The 17,636-nt window shown below is 39.3% G+C and overlaps 1 protein-coding gene across 1 annotated transcript in view; it reads right to left on the bottom strand.

The window, feature by feature from the left end:
- Window positions 1-3,569, bottom strand: part of sgk1 (serum/glucocorticoid regulated kinase 1) — a 47,363-nt gene extending 43,794 nt beyond the window's left edge. Inside the window, exon 1 of the mRNA XM_042502982.2 lies at window positions 3,441-3,569. Within this exon, the coding sequence (XP_042358916.1) occupies window positions 3,441-3,554 (114 nt within the window). The 5' untranslated portion in view covers window positions 3,555-3,569. The remainder of the gene's footprint in view (window positions 1-3,440) is intronic.
- Window positions 3,570-17,636: the final 14,067 nt, after the last annotated feature.

Here is a 17,636-nt window from a genome sequence, read left to right as displayed (position 1 = left end):
CCCTATTATGTAATTAGGCTTATTTAGACACAAACAGAGAGACAAATAAACCCTTAATGGCAGCAGGCATTAATTCTGATTTGGGTGCTGATGCGTATCTCGAAGCTTCTGTTTTTCTTGCAGGAGTGGAGCTCGGAAAAAAGCCAGTTTTCTTATACAGAAATAATTATGCAAAAAAAAACAAGGCAAGAACAACTTCAGATTAAATATAGATGTACAGATAAATAGATCCTTCAGGTCTTCATTACTGATTAATATTTATCAAAATAAAAAAATAAAAAAATCCCATGGGAGATTCATCACAGCAGAATGTGCCTGTGGGAGCGCGTGTGTGTTTGTGTGTGGGTGCTAACACAACACAATCTGCCCATATTAACGGGCCGAGTCATCAGGGATCCACACCATACTGTACGCCATCTGAGGCCGACACATACTTTGGAAACCCTACTGCGAGCAAGAACACACATTAAACTATCTAAATTCACACAGCAACCCAAAACCAAAGACAACTTATCAAGTACATAAATTATTGTGTATTTTTCCTAATTATTAGTTGTTATCCTGGAACATATCTCCTCCCTAAGGCTGAAAATGTGGTTACTTAAACATAATAACCTGTGCAATAAGCCCTCTCCCTATTATCTGATTTATTATATTACACTGTTTGGGTAATGGAAAAAATAATGTGTTGCCAAATTCCCAGAGCAATACAGTGATTATTGAGTAAATGCATCACTCCACCTCCTCTCCACAAGCTCGAAGTAATGTTAGTCATTTCCTTCCCATCGTACCCCACAGTCAAATTGCTCAATGTTTTCTTTTGATCTCATGTAAATCGTCTGCAAATTATTCAGATCTGAGGGAGCAGAAGTTGAACTGTTTGTCGAGCTTGGCATGTTTTGAGTGAGTGTAACAAACGCTAACGGAGGTTTAGACAGATTGCAGCACATACTGAAGCTCACAAGTCTAACAAACTCCTGATCGTGTCAAACAGTTTGGCAGCAATTTACATTTCAGTTTATCAACAGTATGACATTACTTATATTAACAAATCACTGTGTAACAAGGGCATCCATATGCATCATCTCTCTTTTGAAATTCGGCTGCTTTTCTGCTTTCTTATCTACTCTGATTTATTAGATGTAATGTTTACTTACATATAGACACATGAAGAGCATGGATTGTCATTGGCTCAGTCAATATTTTTTTAAGTTCATGGACAAAGCTAACAATGGTTCTTACAATTAATTTGCAGATTATGTGCACAATTAATCTATTAATCATTCCACGTGTCTGATATGATCTGTCGCATTTACGGTGTGTTATGTTTGTTTGGTTACATTTTGCTTTGTATTTTGGTATTTGTATTTTAATCTGTATATTTATGTGAAAGAGTTTACCCCCTTGGAAAAAGAGACAAATTCACGGTTTTCTTTCTGATAAGAAAGTGAAATCTCACCGTATCATATTGTATCGTATCGTATCGTATCGTATCGTATCGTATCGTACAGTACAGTACAGTATGGTACATTAGGGTACGGTATGATACAATATGGTACAGTATCATAGCTTACTGTATCCTATAGTAGCTTATTGTGTCCTACCAAAGCTTATCATATCCTGTTGTATCTAATCATTACACAATCCAAAACCAAATAATAATTCTTTCATGATCATGAAGAACTAAAAAAAAAATGACGACATATATGTAATTCTGATGATAACTGACAACTAAATGATTAAACCAGTGGCTGATAAATTTGCATTTGATCCATTAATTTTTCTTAGCTTTACATCTGTTATATTTCAATGCTGTATGTATTTAGAATAGGAAAATCTACTACTTTCAAATAGGATTTCATAAATTGTTGGCCAGTTGTAACAAATGGCTTTTTTTTTTTACAATTAATAAATAGTTTTTAATGCTTTATTGTGCACTAATTAAAAGAACATTTAGGTGCCTGATTGTGAAAAATCTCCCTTTGGCAAACTTTATTTTTTGCTCTGAACTAAGCCTTTCTCTCATCTTGATGTCTCATTTAAAAGTAAATAACTCATGACCCTTCATTAATAATTAGTAGTGTTTACAAATGCAGCCTTGATGGATAACCAGAAAGTGAGCAAGTAATTAAATAGGGCTAATGAGTCTCACTTTAAAGTGAGACTCATATGTGACTTTCAGAGCATTAATTCAGCAACAAACCACTATTTGAAATGGTATAGTAGAATAATGGCACCCTGAGCTGAGAATGACACCTCTGTTTGTGCTGTTATCTGAGCTTCTCTGTGGTTTGTTGTGGCAAGCCAGCTGTGAGTGCATGTTAGTGTATGTATTTATCCCACTGGCTAGCTCATCACTGCTGCGTTGCACAGACCTAATACGACAGTAACCACTGATATCGAGAAGGCATCACTGTAGAAGTGTAGCACTCACCCTCTGGTTCTCCCCTCCATTAGCTCTGTCAGCACTGTTGCCATTGTTTAGCACTGTTTTTGGAATTAGCATCACTGGCTGTTAGCCGCCAGCTCAGCCACGTCCATGTTGAGAAATGTGTGGAGACAACTCATGCGCTTTGAATTTTGCCCCTTTAAGATAAGCCAGCCTGCTGGCTTATCTTATTGCTAATATCTATTGCTAATATCAAAAGTTATTAACTGTAATTTGAACAGAGGGTTAGGGGTTAGAGAGGATTAAGGGGGACCTAAGCAACTTCTTTTATTGCTTAATGGTAGGACCAGCTCTGGTTATTTCAGTAAAAAGGGGCGCAAAAAAAAAACATTTGCAATTGTAAATGTAACATTCCTGGATCCTAAGTTAATAAGACAAAGCAGTTATATTCAAGAACAAATGATTTGCTGATTATTAAAGCCATTAGTTACACCTTTTAAAGCCTTTACAACATATGCCTGATTAAAAAGCTGTACCAAATGTCCTCCAAGTGCAGTTTTGTAGTCCATTACACCCTTGGAAGGTACTTTTGTTTTTGTAAAAGTCAACACACTCACTCATTACACAAACACACCAACCACGAAAAACCATTTAATGCAAACCATTACCATCACACAGGAAATGAGCCTTGTGACAGCACTGCAGCATAATGCAGGATATGCTGAGTAGATCCTAAACTACAGGACCTTGCCAGAGCAGTGATGTCACGATTTTTGCACAACAGACACTTGTGGGTTCTGTAATGCAACAGTGTTTTGGGCCATGCATGCACAGAGACACACACAAGGGGAGCCGAATCTTGCGCCTGATTAGCGTAGCTTAGCTTTCACAATGACATCATCTCTGGCACACACACAGAGGGAGAGAGAGGGAACACTCCGGCTGTGACAACTCCTCTCTGAGCCAACACACCTCTCACTGCATGTGTAGGTGCATGTGTAGCCACACACTTCCACATGCATCCCAAAATGTGTGTGTCACCTTAACTCACCTTTCTCTTGACAAACTGGAAAGCAGAGCACTTCTTAAAGGAAAAGGCAGTCTTCTCTCCACCTCCACCACCTCCGCCTCCACCTCCTCCTCCTCCCCCGTTCACCAGCTTCATGGCCGACACCGGCACTCCGCTTGCCTCCGTAGATCCCAGGGTGACGGACAGACTGACAGGGAGAGAAACAGAGAGAGTGGAGAGTTAACTAAGGCATGAGGAGAGAGCTTTTGCCTAGATGAGCGCGGACGGCATATGAGAGGGATGCTCGTGTGTTAAGAGGTGGCAAAAAGGGGGTGTGAGGACGAGAGTGAGAGGAGGTGTAGGTGGAGGAAACAGATGGACCATAATGCAAGACAGACAGAGGCAGGATGCTGCAATGAGATTACTGTAACAACTAGGTGTCAGGATGGAGAGAGGAAGAGGAAGGTATCAGCTCCTGTTGCTGTGAGGAGGAAGCAGCTCTTTTTACAGCCAGAAGTCAGAAAGCATCTCAGTGAAGATGTGTGAAGTTTTTCCATGCATGTGCATCACATACTGAGTGTGTTTACCCTCTAAAGTGCATGCACACATCCTCCCATACCTTTATACTGGTCCGTTGGCTGGTTCCGCTGCAGCTTTAACAGCCTCTTTTTATCCAAAGATTCCCTGAAAACTGGTCCCAGATCAGAACTCCCACTCCTCAGGCACAGGTGTCACCCATCTACGCCCACATACCCAAAAGAGGATGCAGAGAAGAAAAGGGGGAGCCTGTTATTATCACTGTGACATGACTGTGTGTGTCCTGAGAGTGCACTGTGAGTGAATGCCGCTCGTGGCGTCAGCCTGTAAACAAACACCCAGGAAGCGTGTGTGTGTGTGTGTGTGTGTGTGTGTGTGTGTGTGTGTGTGTGTGCGCATGAGAGCAGGATGTGTGTGATGTGTCCAGCTGCAGTCCTCTGGCTCACACCGGTGCTACTTTATCAATGAAAGGCTCCGCAGTGAGCAAGTGCCGCCTCCCCTTCTCTCTCCTTCCATCCCTCTCTCGCTCTCTCCCTCGCTGTCCCTCATCACCACTCAGCCCTCCCCCTTCTCCTCCGCTCGCTCATTTTTCTGCTGCAGTCGATGGTGGCACCTCCCTCTCTCTCTCTCCCCTCATCTCCCTCCTTAAGTCACCTCACACTTCACCCCCCTTCATGGATTCTTTCTGTTTTACTGGTTCTCAAATTATCCCAGTGCAGAATTAAAGACGACAGGGACACCCAAAATATATCTCCCCTACAAGTATTGTGCTATTTATCCTGGTCAATGATGACATTAACTTCACACGTTTTCTGTGATATGTCTCAAATAGTCTCAAAGTCAATTTATTTAGTTTAAACTTTTGAAAATTTGTTTTACCTGTTATTTCATCATTTGGGTCACATGACAGCTTCCTATTGGTCCCTATATAAGAGGGACCATATCTATTTTGTATATGTTTTTAAAGCTCTGACAAAGATCGGAAGTGGTCAAAACATGTTTTTTTTTTTGTTTTTTTTTTAGATTTAGCCATGACAACAAAGGCTTTTTAATGTAATTCCTCCTAATTTCCCACATTTTGGAGTGCCTGGATTTCCTTCCTTTTTATAGTGTGCTATCTTTACTCACAGCTTTGGTCTAGCTGGATTTGATACACACAAAGACACACACACACTTCATCATATCTGTGTGCATGCCCTTGCCTTTGTACCTATAACACAGTTTAATTTCCTGATGTGACACCCAACGATAAAGCTGAATCATGCTCCTTTTATGAGTCTGTGCACTTCATGTGCGCAGTAAACCTGGCAAAAAGTAAAAAAAAAAAAAAATCATGGCTCTAGTTGTGAGCTTTATTGCCTTAAAAATAAATGATAATAAATGAAATATTAAGTCAAAAGACAGAACAGTTGAATTTTTAAAAACCCTTTAAATATAGATGTTTGTTATTACTGAAAAAATGCGGCCGCTTTTTCTTGTATTATTTCTGTCCCTCTTCTTCACATATCAATTAAAAGTTGATGTTTATTGACTTCACCCATGATGAGGATATTAGTTTAAACTTGACCTTTGCCTGCTGTAGCTCACAAACTCTAATGGCCAGAGGCATCTCTAGCAGCTAATGTCAAAGTGTGACTTGAATTATAATTGGAGCTAGATCCAAGGCCTTGTTTGTGTGGCTTTTTCGCTCTCTCACCAGAACAAATTGCTCATATATGATCAGCTTGTTTGGCATGAGTCAATAAGAACAGTTTTTATCGAGGCTGGTTACAGTAAAAACCTGTCTTTGAATCCACATCATAGTTGTCAGTTGTTGCTAGTGCAAAATTGTTCACTTTGAGCTTGTTCAAAATCAATAGCAACTTTTTTTTTTTTTTACATTTATGTTTATTCATTTCCTTCCCTGCTAAAAAGAACAAGCTTGACCAGGTAAGATGGTAAAACTGGTTGACCAGCTTGTTTGACCAATCAAGTTTTTGATGGTTTAGCTGGTTGGACCAGCTTGTGATGGCCACTCTAGATGGTTTATTATTTTAAGTTCTTGTAAAACAGAAACCAAGTCAATGTCTTTGATTATGGAGAAATAACAGTGTCATGAGGGGGAAGTATGAAAAGCAAAGGGCATACATCAGTTATGTCTTCTGCCATGGGACATGCATAAAGAGATTTTTTTTAATATGATGAAAACAATGAACTGGCAAATGACCATCAAAGACCCCTTTGGTATGACCAGCTCAATAGGCTGGTCACCCAGCTAAACCATCACCAGCAAGAACTGAGTCACGACCATCTAGGACCATCTTTGACCAACTAAAACCAGCTATCAGCATACACTGGTATTAAGGTCTTTTTTCCCAGCAGGGCTCCCAACAGAAAATGAGAAGATTGATACTAATTAAATATTAAATGGGCAGGCAACTAGCTTAATTTACAATTCTGGAAGCTGGACTAGTAGCTTATGGTGGCTAATGTTATGTTATGTTAGCAAGCTTTAGGTAAGCTAAATATTGCTGTATAGAATGCTGCAGGAAAGAATCCTTAAACCTGGAAATGAGTTAACATGTCGGCACTCCTGGTTCCCTCATACCAAAGTTTTGGATTTGGTGGTTCTGGCTCCCATTTGCAGTCCAAATAGTATTGAACAGTGTGTGCAGGGATGCAGAACACATTTGTCAAAATGTAATCTTGGAACCCACCAGCTATTGTCTGACACAAAGCTATTTTATATTAGCTTTTTAAAATGTATCTGATTCAGTATTGAGATTGGCTGCAATCACTGTCAAATGGAAGAAGTAGTCCTGGCCCAGATATCTGTTGGCTACTCCGGATCAGTCTGAAATACTGGCCCTTGCCTTGTTTTTAGGTTTCATCATACTTGCTCTGTATGGAATAATTCTGTAGAAGTAGATGTGGTAGGCTATAATTGTGTGAGAAAAGGCGCACTCAAGTGTCACTTAACTTACTGAACAACATTTGGACAATTAGCTCTGCAGAAAATGCTCTAAATGCACAATTTGATTTGCACAAAGTATATTAAAATAAATCTGTTTGCTGGACTGTTTTATTTACTACACTAGTACAATTACACTGGCTGCTTCTGTATTGATCACAACAGAACCAATTAAAAAGAAAAGGTTAAGAACCTAACAATTCAATGGGAAAAAATCTCCTCTTGGAGTGAAGCCTAAATTACAAGGCGTTTCTTGATAACACTTGGTGGCAGATGCGGAAATTAAACTCTCATCACACAACAAGCAAGTCAGTTTGCTTCAGCTTCATATTGAGACAGATGTAGCCTGGTTCTCCCTGCAGGGACAACAGTGACTGTGCAGTATTCACTGTAATCAGGATCAGTCAGAGGCCCAATCATCAGTGACTCATCGGTAATGACATGGAACAACGATTGGTGAAATCAGCTTTGCACACAGCTGCATAACAACTGAGGGCAGCTTACAATTTAACGAACGCTAACGATGCATTTTCTTCTATACAATACTTCTCAGGAGTGGTTTTTCGTTTTTACCAGTATATCTTAAAATTTAATTTGCCTGTGAAATGTTATTTCAAACTTTATATACTGCACTATCCTCAGAGTTGCTTTCATCTTGAGCCTTAATGGTATTAAACATTTTAAACCTGAGCAAATTGGTTTGATTTCTTTCAAAAACATGGGTAGAAAGTAATGAGCTACTCAGCAAGACAAAAAAAAAGAAAAAAAGAAAAAACACAAAAACAAACAAAAAAATGACCCCCAAAAATTCTAAATAAAATGAAATATATGAATGTATTTATTTTTTTACTGTAAAATAATTATAAATATACGGTTATCTGGACATTTTTCTCTAAAATGTTTTAATTTTCTTCTTTTTCGAACTAATTTTTAGATAATTTCTTTGGTAACCTTTTACTAACATCTTGCAATTTGCAGAACATTTCTTGCCAACTTGCTCATATCCTTTTTCCATTTCCATTTCATTTTTTGAAAGAAATCAAACCAATTTGCTTAGGTTTCAAGGGTTAAATAGCTTGTGAAAGGCATCTTAATGCAGCAAAAGAAAAACTGATGTAGAAGTTTCAAGGCGTTAATTACAAGGGCTACACAAACATAGCACAAAAGATATAAAAGATTGTTTGAGCTATTAAGTGCATAATACTTGCCTCAGTCCATCTTATCAATAGAATTAAGGAAGAAAAAGGCTGATTTTGCTCTTTGCATATAAACAACCGTGGTTTGACTTTGCTGAAACCAGCCATGAGAGTTACGGAAGACAAAAACAGTTTGCCGAAGTATCTCCTCATGGATCTGTAAGGGCTCCAGGGTGCTATTATATAGTCTGACAGCAGCAACACTTACATAACTGCAGCAATTTCTCACTGAAATATATAGCTCTATTGCACATAAATTATTCTGTGATCTCCCAAAAGACTCAAAGATACTCAGCTTGCTCTTGTGAATTCAAATGCAGCAGATAAATAATTAATAACACTCTTTCTTAAATACTTCAGAGAATCGCCAAAATGATCGCAAAGTCAATAAATTATGGATTTTCTAAAAGTGAGCCAGATGTAAGTTAAGTATCAAATATAACCACCCCTCCTTAAAAACAGCCTCCAACTGTGATGACCACATGATATGTGGGGGTTGGTGTTTACATGCATTTTCCTGCTTATTATTTACCCAGAATAATTAGACAGCACATTTCAGACCAAGAACTTTTAATAAAAAGCCAAGTGAGGCTGTTTTAAGCTCTTGTGATGGTCAGAGGTGGTATACAATTTCTATCTCAGACTGCTAATGAGCTCCACTGGGCATGTTTTGATCATATACTGAACAAGACCTAGTAAAAAAAAGAAAAAAAATCTCTGCTAATCCTTTCAGCCCTTCAGAGAGAAAAAAACACCCCGATTCGACTCTGATGAAACCAGTGCATCTGAGAGACAGCACAGACAGTGCAAACAAAACGAAAGCATTGAGAAAATATTTTTCTATCATATTATTTTGGTTGCATGTGTTAAATCTTTAAAAATACAAGGCTGGAAAATAAAAATGTGTTAATCTGAATATATTCTGACAGTTTTACTTAATTTTTCTGCCTAATGATGAATCACAGTGTAAAGGTCAGCAAAAGATCATCAATAGATATTGATCTTGCTTCTGTTTATCCATTCTCTATGAGCCATACATCGTGCAAAGAGGTTTCCACCTCTACAGTTTATTTAACAGTATTCACATTTAAAGCAAGTTACATTTGCAAGAAAAGAGCAAATCAACATTGCGGATGAGAAAATTAAGAGTAGACGCATATTTGCCTGCATATCTTCCCAACACTTTTTTGTCTGTCTTTGCCCTTTGACCTGTATCTACGGCATCAAACACAATTGATTTCCAGTCCTCCTCAGCTATGCTTGTCTACTCAGAGAGGCAGGGTCATGGTCTTGCCAGTGTGAGTGTTTTCTGGACAGGGACTTGCTGCCCACTGACTCCAGGAAGATGAGCTCATTACTGGGAACAATGCCCCGAATTTCCTCCACAATGTGTATGACTGCATGTGTCTCTGCAACCCAGTAACCAGAATCAATGTTGGGACTTTACATTTCTGCAAACCATGGGTATCTAATATTGGTATATTATTTTGAAGAGGATATGTTTCAGCAACACTGTGGTTAACATGTGGGTATGTTTAGGCACAGAAAAACTCTGTTATGGTTAGGAAAAGATCATGGTTTGGCTTAAAATACACAGTTTTGGTGCCATAATAGCAGCTGGAAACAGAGAAATGTCTTGCTAGAAAAAACAAAACAAAAAAAACACTTATGGAAATGGTGGAAATGCATATAAGTCTCATTTTTTGTTGGCATTATTGCCGCTGGCATCATAGCGATGTCTTCCTAAAGAAACTCATCTGTTGGCACAAACAAAGTTGGAAGCACAGCAAAACATTGCTAAAAGACACCCACTGTTGCTGAAACAATGGCTGCTGGAAATGTAATGAGGTTTAGCTAAAACACACACACTTTTGTTAGCACAATTACAGCTAGAAACACAGCGATATCTTGCTAAAAAACACCCATTATTGACCCAATCGGAAAAACAGCGACGTCACATTAAAAAATACATTATTGGCACAATGGCCACTGGAAACACAGGGATGTCTTGTCAAAACACACCTGCTCCTGTTGGCGTATTGACCAGTGGAAAAACTGTGATGGCTTGCAAAAATCCCATTTTTGTGGCACAATGGCCATTGTAAAATCAGCGATGTTTTGCTAAAAAAAAACAAAAACCTGCATCAGTTTCCACTGGAAATGCAGAAATGTCTTGCTAGAAATCAACCAGTGCTTTTGTTTGTTGGTCTTGAGCAGTGGTCTGCAGCTTAGCAGCCATCAACTATCTCCTCCTTCACTACTTGATAACAAACACAGCTCATATACACGTAATCAGAACTGCGTCCCTTTAGAAACATTGATATGATGCATATGAAACATAGAAACACATATTGGTGGTTTGCAGAAATTCTCAATGCAAACATTTTCCTCTGGCGACTGGGCTGATGTCTGTTTTGTGCAGAAGTTCTTTTCTGAGACACGTTCACATCCACTGTCTTCTCTCACTGTCTTAAGAAAAAGCTGCTCTTGACTCCAACGCACTTTCATAAATTAAGCATATTCCTGCTCTGCTTCCACAGGCTGCAGCAAAGAGCATCCATAGAAGTGCTTCTCTCATACACCAAAGATCTCTCACACTCTGAAAATAGCAACGCTGCCTCGCACACGTGTTGTCGCAAAGCTCCCAATACCTTCGGAACTGATTTAACAGGTGAAAAAGTGTGTATATCTGCATCTGCATAGGTGTGTGTGTGCATTGTGCAAGATAGTCAGCATATATGCAAACAGATAGCATTTGTTTAGTGTGAATATTCTCAGGAAAGGTGTTGGAAAACTCATGATGCAAGGTATAAGAAGTTGGTGTGTGACAGAAATGTGTGTGATGGCATCAGGATGACTAAGGGTGAGTGAAGGACTGCCACTTCCAAGTAAATGCAGACTTTTGACAGGTGCAGGAAACTACATTAATTCACTTTGACAGCCACTTTTGACTAATGAACAGAGTGATGAGCACAATTTTGGGGCTGTGTTTGTGTGCCTGTGTATGTGTTTTGGTTTCTGCCTTACTTTTTATGAGGTGTACTTTACCTCAAGGCTCTCCAGGGCTTAAAGTCAAGCTTACTGAATCTATCATCGCCTAATGAGCAGCACATACATAGCCACGTGCCAACTGTTGGTACTAGTGTGTGTGAGTGTTTGTGTGTGTGTGTGAGAGAGAGAGAGATGTGTAGGAGTCAGTGGTGATGGTGTTTGCAAAAGGAGAGATGGGTTGGGAGAATCTAGAAGGGCGCACACATACCCACACGTGCCTCATGAATGCGGTGCCTCTGCGTGCGATTGTGTGTTTTTGTTTGTGTGTACAGGACCGTGTTGGGGTGTGTGTGCACACAAGCATTGGTGTGCGTGGGAGGGAGTGCAGCCGTGAAACAAGTCCCAGTGGGACTGACAACACTGCAGTGCTGAGCTAAGGAGACAGAGGGAAAGAACTGGAGAGGAGACAACCAATTACGATGGCTCACTGGCCGACTCTCATCACTGTGCTCAGTCAGCTAAAACAGGAGCAGCGACTGCAACACGCAGCGAGTGAGACCACCTCACTCAGGATTTATTTTACATAATGATTCATTCGCCGTGACACTTCGACATAAAGGTTTTAGTTTTGGTAGGTTGTAGATGTGTGCAGTCGAGTCACATGACTTGGACTTTATTCTGACTTAAGGCACACACTGTCTCACCCCAACTCATCACATATCGCTGCATGTTCAGTGGACTTTTGACATCTACATATGGTGTGCTAGGTATCCTGGATGCATCTGTTGTTGACACTTTGGGATGCTGTGTCAATTTACACCTGTTAGATGCAATTTGCCTTTTCAAAATACACCTTTCACAGGAAATGTACAGTTTCTGCACATTAGATGCATACAGTCTTTAAAAGTAAATATATGTGTATATATGATTATTTTCTTGTGCAAGAAAAACACATGCTTAGGTTAAAATAATAATAGATAAATAAATACAAACAACATCATGGTTTGGCTTTACATTCATATGGGAAGCAAACACTAACCTCCCAGGTAAAAGTTCAAAATTTGCTGGACCCATTTGCATCATAACCCCTCCAGTGTTTTCCAAGTATCATTTAGCAACAGCTAATCAGCCACAGCTGGGGACACGCAAGGACACATTTAAAAAAAATTAAACATCTCTGGATAAGGTTGCTCTAACCAAGCAGCCAATACTAGTTTCACATAGTGTGAAGGATGATCAGGAGAGCCAATCAGATGGTGCGAAACAGTCAAGACAACTTCTCAATGTGCAACTTAAATATCTTTAAGACACAATTGGCCACACTTTTTGTACCAAAATCAAAAAAAGACTACAGTTCATAGTGTGATTAAGTGACTGCTGTGCCTCCTGAAAAACACTGAGATCTCTGCCCCTAAGAACTCCTTTTCTTACCACCACAAGCACATCGACATAAGGTTCTTATGGCTACTGTAGTTGAAAACGTAGTGAGCTATCATTAGTAATATTTTCCAAAAAATGACATTTAATTGGTCCACTCTGAGACACTTTTACACATTTTCACTTTTACTTGAGTCATTGTTTTAGATAGTAATTGTACGTTTATGTTCGTAAAGACTTCAAAAACTTTACTAACGACTGTTGTTTAGTGATAAGTGTATTATTAAGTGTTAAAACTCAAAACTGTCAAGACTTACAATACTTGTGATAATGACTTTCTCTCGCCTTCGTTTTATCATTTCAATGGTGCCATTCCAAGATTACAAGAAATCCCAACAATGCATCAACTGACACACCGTTTCCAGTTTGTTAGGTGGTCTGATTGTTGGTGGACATACCAAAGAACATAGACGTTCTTCACTCTAATCTCTAACAACAACAACAACACTAACTATGGCCTCGAAAATGACAATAGAGCTGAGTCAACACTTCACTGACAGAGTCTGTAAAAAATTGTGTGTGTTATTGTTTTGGATAGATGTCAAGAATTCCTGTCATTTTGTCCACCCCCTGTACGAGCCTATTCAGAACACGAGGCAATTGTTTTTGCAGTACATTTCAAACACAATGAGCAATCCAGAGTGTTTTACATAATACATTACGTAAAAACGTTACCTGCTCAGGACAACTGCTCCTAACATGTGATCTTAACATGATAACACTGTACAATAATCTCTGCTTGTTTACATACAGAGCAGGTAATTGCATTGGGAGACGTGTTTCTTGAACTTCAGTTGACCAGACTCGGGTATCGGACTGTGAAAGTACTCTGTAAAATGTCACTGGGTTCAAGACATCTAGCAAGTGTTACTGAGACACAAACATTCAAACAGTCTGTCACTGTGAAAGTGAGGCGAGTGTAAATGTCAAAGTCAGACATTTTTTCACGCCACAGCAATCAGTGGAGGTTTTCTGTCTGGCTGAATGCTGACTGTATGATTTCATCTTACGTAAATGAGGACTGTATTGGTTAGGGAGGACCTTTCAAATGCTCAAAGTTTTTTTTAATTTGTTTATATCTCCATATGGCTCCAAACTTAATACATGATTTTTAAAGGTATATATTTTGATATATTTGTGCAGATGACCAGTTAGTAGAGTTGACATTGTATAACGTGACATTTGCTGAATAAAGCATAATAATTAAGGTATAATTAATATTAATTATACATTGTAATACAATATTACAACAAAATAACTATGTGTGTGCATTTCAGTCATACTGTTTACAATCTAGAGTGCACTCGTGACGTCTCCTGTTTGACTGCTTTGCCCTCTTACATCAGGGTGCCTCACTACAGACGAATACAACTGGGACAAGTGGGATTTTTTAGAAAACACGTGGTGGTGAGGTGTGGGGAGATGTCTCTGATGTATTGCAGAGATGCTGTGGTGAAATCACCTGACACCCACACACCTGATGTTTCACCATCTGATGACTGAGTGGTGGTGTGATGTGTGCACAGTATCTGTTAGCAGAGAGATAGGGTGTTATACTTCAAGTTATGCAGTGTTTAGAGCGAATGTCATTATGTGAGTTCTTTTTGTTGATATGGCTACATGTATTAAGAGTGTTACAAAGCTTTGTATCGCTCAAAATGTATGCACAAACACATATACTGTAGCCTATTTACACACTCAAACAAGCACAAATTAATTACACTACTACACACAAAACAAGGTTATACTCAGGAATTAAAGCCAAAAAAGTGTGTGTATGTGTGTGTGTGTGTGTGTGTGTGTGCGTGTATTCGTGAGAGTATACCCTGTAGTCATTCCAGACATTGACACACTGTAGCGCATACCTGTCTGAGGACTACCCAAGAATTTAAGGCGTAAGCATCACCTGATTTTTGTCACAAGGTTTTCAAAGCAGCGATAAGTAATGTCAAGTATTTGGCTGCGATCTTGAACAACCTATCATCTATCTTACTTTCAGTTATTTTCAGTCAATTGCTGGAGGCTGGAGGGACAGGAAGAACAGGAGCTGTGAGAATTCATCTTTCATGTGACAGGTCGGGGAGAACACATAGACGTGTCTAAAGTGACGTAACTGAGATTAAATGTATATGACCTGACTCTGTCACGAGGTGTTGGATGGCATGACAGACCATGACAGACAAACAACAAACTGGCTGTTTTTTAGCAAGACATCACCAGTGTTTACAGACATGATTGTGCTACAAAAAGCAAGTTTTTTGGGGTTTTTTTTAGCAAGACATCTGCGGCAATTCAAGCTGTGATAGTGTTGACAAAGGTGGGTGTGTTTTCGGGAGACATCGGCTTCATTTCATACCAATATTGTGCTACCAAAATTGTGTGCTTCAGCAAGACATCAGTAGCGTATCCAGCCATGACTGTGCTACCAAAATTGGGTGTTTCTCAGCAAAATATCATTGGTCTTTTCAGCCATGATTAAGCAACCAAAGTGGGTATTTTCAGCAAGACATCTGTGTGCTTCTGTGTTTCTTAGTGAGGCATCAGTGGTGCTTTTTTTGCCATGCTTCAACAATCAAAAGCAAGAGTTTTTTAGCAAGATATCAGCAAGACATTGGTGGCTTTCCCACCATGACTGAACCACCAAAAGCAGGTGTTTATTAGCAAGACATCTGCAGCTTTCCCAGCTGTGATTGTGCCACTAAAAGTAGTTGTTTAAGTCCAAACATGATCTCTTCCTCACCATAACCAAGTGTTTTTTTGCCTAAACATAACTATACATTAACCAGTGTTGCTAAAACATAAAGAAACATTAAGTTTAGGTCATTAACATACCTGCTCCATAACAATGTGAAAATGATACATATCCACTGCTTGCAGATACAAAAAATGCCAACATCTACACTGGGGTTTACACACAGCGCATATTCAGTATTTTGTATAACATGAATCTTATGGATGGCAACAAGAATATGAAGAATTTTGCACCAAGGTGTAATCTATACATGTTGTGATTTCCTCACCACAAAAAACATATCACAATGTCAAAAATGCATGGTGGTCACAAGAAAAATCCAACCAGGAGAGTTGTTCATTCTCATGGGGAACATAAGCCCCATAACACTGTGCAACAGTGTATTTGTGTTGAATATTTTAATGTAATAACTGAAAGGCATGCATATACACTGTTATGGAACATTTGAAAAAACTGATCATGTGAAAGCTGTTGACATGACCTAAAGACGCATAGTATGTGAGGTATGTACAGTATGTGTGACAGCACATGTTGTCAAGTGCTTTTGTACATACTGACATATGCATGTTACACTGAATATCACAGTATACAGTATGTCTAGTTGAATGAGGGCATTTTACAACAGACAAACTAAAGCATTTTACATAACAGCCTGATTAAACACAAAAAAACAAGCCAAATGGTAGGGTGACTAAGACTCACTGCACCTCCTCTGCACGATGTGTTATTTCACTCTACCTTGTGACTTGGCTGCCCCGCCTGTTTACCTTATCCACTGTGACAGACACCTCAATCTCTTGAACAAATCTGGGAGTTGAAACATTGGCCCTGCCGTATTTCCTCAGCGGTGATTGGCTGGTGCTACATAGCTGAGACAGTGAATCACCTGGTCTACAGTGTGAGCAGGGCAGGTTGGGTAGGAACATGTTCTCCTTGGACCTGGTGTTGGACAAACGACAAATGTCAAATGTCCCATGAATGTAGAGCTGATCACATGTTACAGTAATGCATGTGATCAGGCAAACAGTTATTATGACGAAATTGGGTGAAATATTTTAGCATTTCGTAGAACACTTATGTGCAAACGTCTTCCCTTCAGCTTTTCTGAATTGCTTTGGTGCATTTTCAAATCAGCTTTCACACAGCCCTTAACAGAAGACAAGCCAGAAACAGCTCACGTTTTTTGCAAAAAGACACCACCTTCTTGAAAAATGTCACACGCCTTTTGTGCTCAATTTAAAATGTGTGTTTTCTCATACATTACACAACACTGAAACCACAGTTATCACTTCAACTTTTTTGAAGCACTTTACCACTGATAACCTCACAAAGGCAGATCTTTCTGTAAGCAAAGTAGGCAACCACCGAGCATTAGAGTGAAAGAAAATGAAAATGCAAAGGTATTATTATTATCATCAACATTATGGGGATGGGGGGCAGAATGTGCAAGGTCCGGTGCTGTGGTTCAAAATGACCACAAAGAAATGCAAAGGAACTGCAAAGGGGCATAAACCAACCAAAACAAGATACAAAATGACCAGAAAGAGGCACAAAACCACAAAAGCATGTATAATGGGATTAGAAAGATCCAAAACAACAAAGTCTGTGTGTTTTGCTCCTATGTAGAAGAGACAGTGGGTCCTTTTCCATACCTGTGCCCAGGGGCCCATCGTGTCATAATAGGCAATATAACATCATGTTCATTTTAAACTTAGTTTAAACACAAACTATGTGCTTTAACAACATGATTAATAGATCAAAATGTGCCTTACACTTCCTGCTTGGCTCATGGTTGGCCATGGTTGTTCAAAATCGGGGGTGTGGTTTTACTGCAGTCCACTTTAAATAAACACTGTGATTGGCTCACAGACATCCAATCAGATAAGCCTGTGCATTTGGGTGGAGTCAGGTGAGAGTCATCACAGATCTAGACATCCTAGAAAAGTTATGTTTGTTAGAACAGTCCAGGTATGTCAACAGGTGAGGAAATAACTGATAAATTGTGCACACACAAGTCACACAGGTGCTGACAATATGAATTTCTGTCTCTCTCTCTCTTTGAGAAGTGTGTTAACTGTTGTAAAAAATGTGTTAAACTCAAAGAAAATTGCATTAAAGCAATAAGAAATATAATCCTTTCACCAGAGAAGACTCTTGCTGTGCAAAGAAGGTGAGCAATAATTAAAAAAAACCCTGAGTCCATAAATATGTTTAAGCAGTCAAGAAAAACTTTGAAATATTCATCTCTCTCTCTCTCTCTCTCTCTGTTTCCTTCTATCTGTTTAGCAGACGTCTTGTGACCTTTTCAAAAAAGCAGTCTTCAATGGATGACTGACAGGAGAAAGCCGGGGGAGTGAGGGACATATTACCTGCTC

Source organism: Plectropomus leopardus, chromosome 16, assembly GCF_026936395.1.
Source record: "Plectropomus leopardus strain MGB_pleo_1.0 chromosome 16, ASM2693639v1, whole genome shotgun sequence".
Lineage (NCBI taxonomy): Eukaryota > Metazoa > Chordata > Actinopteri > Perciformes > Serranidae > Plectropomus > Plectropomus leopardus.
The sequence above is the reverse complement of the archived record's forward strand: the minus strand, read 5'-3'. Positions and strand labels throughout refer to the sequence as shown.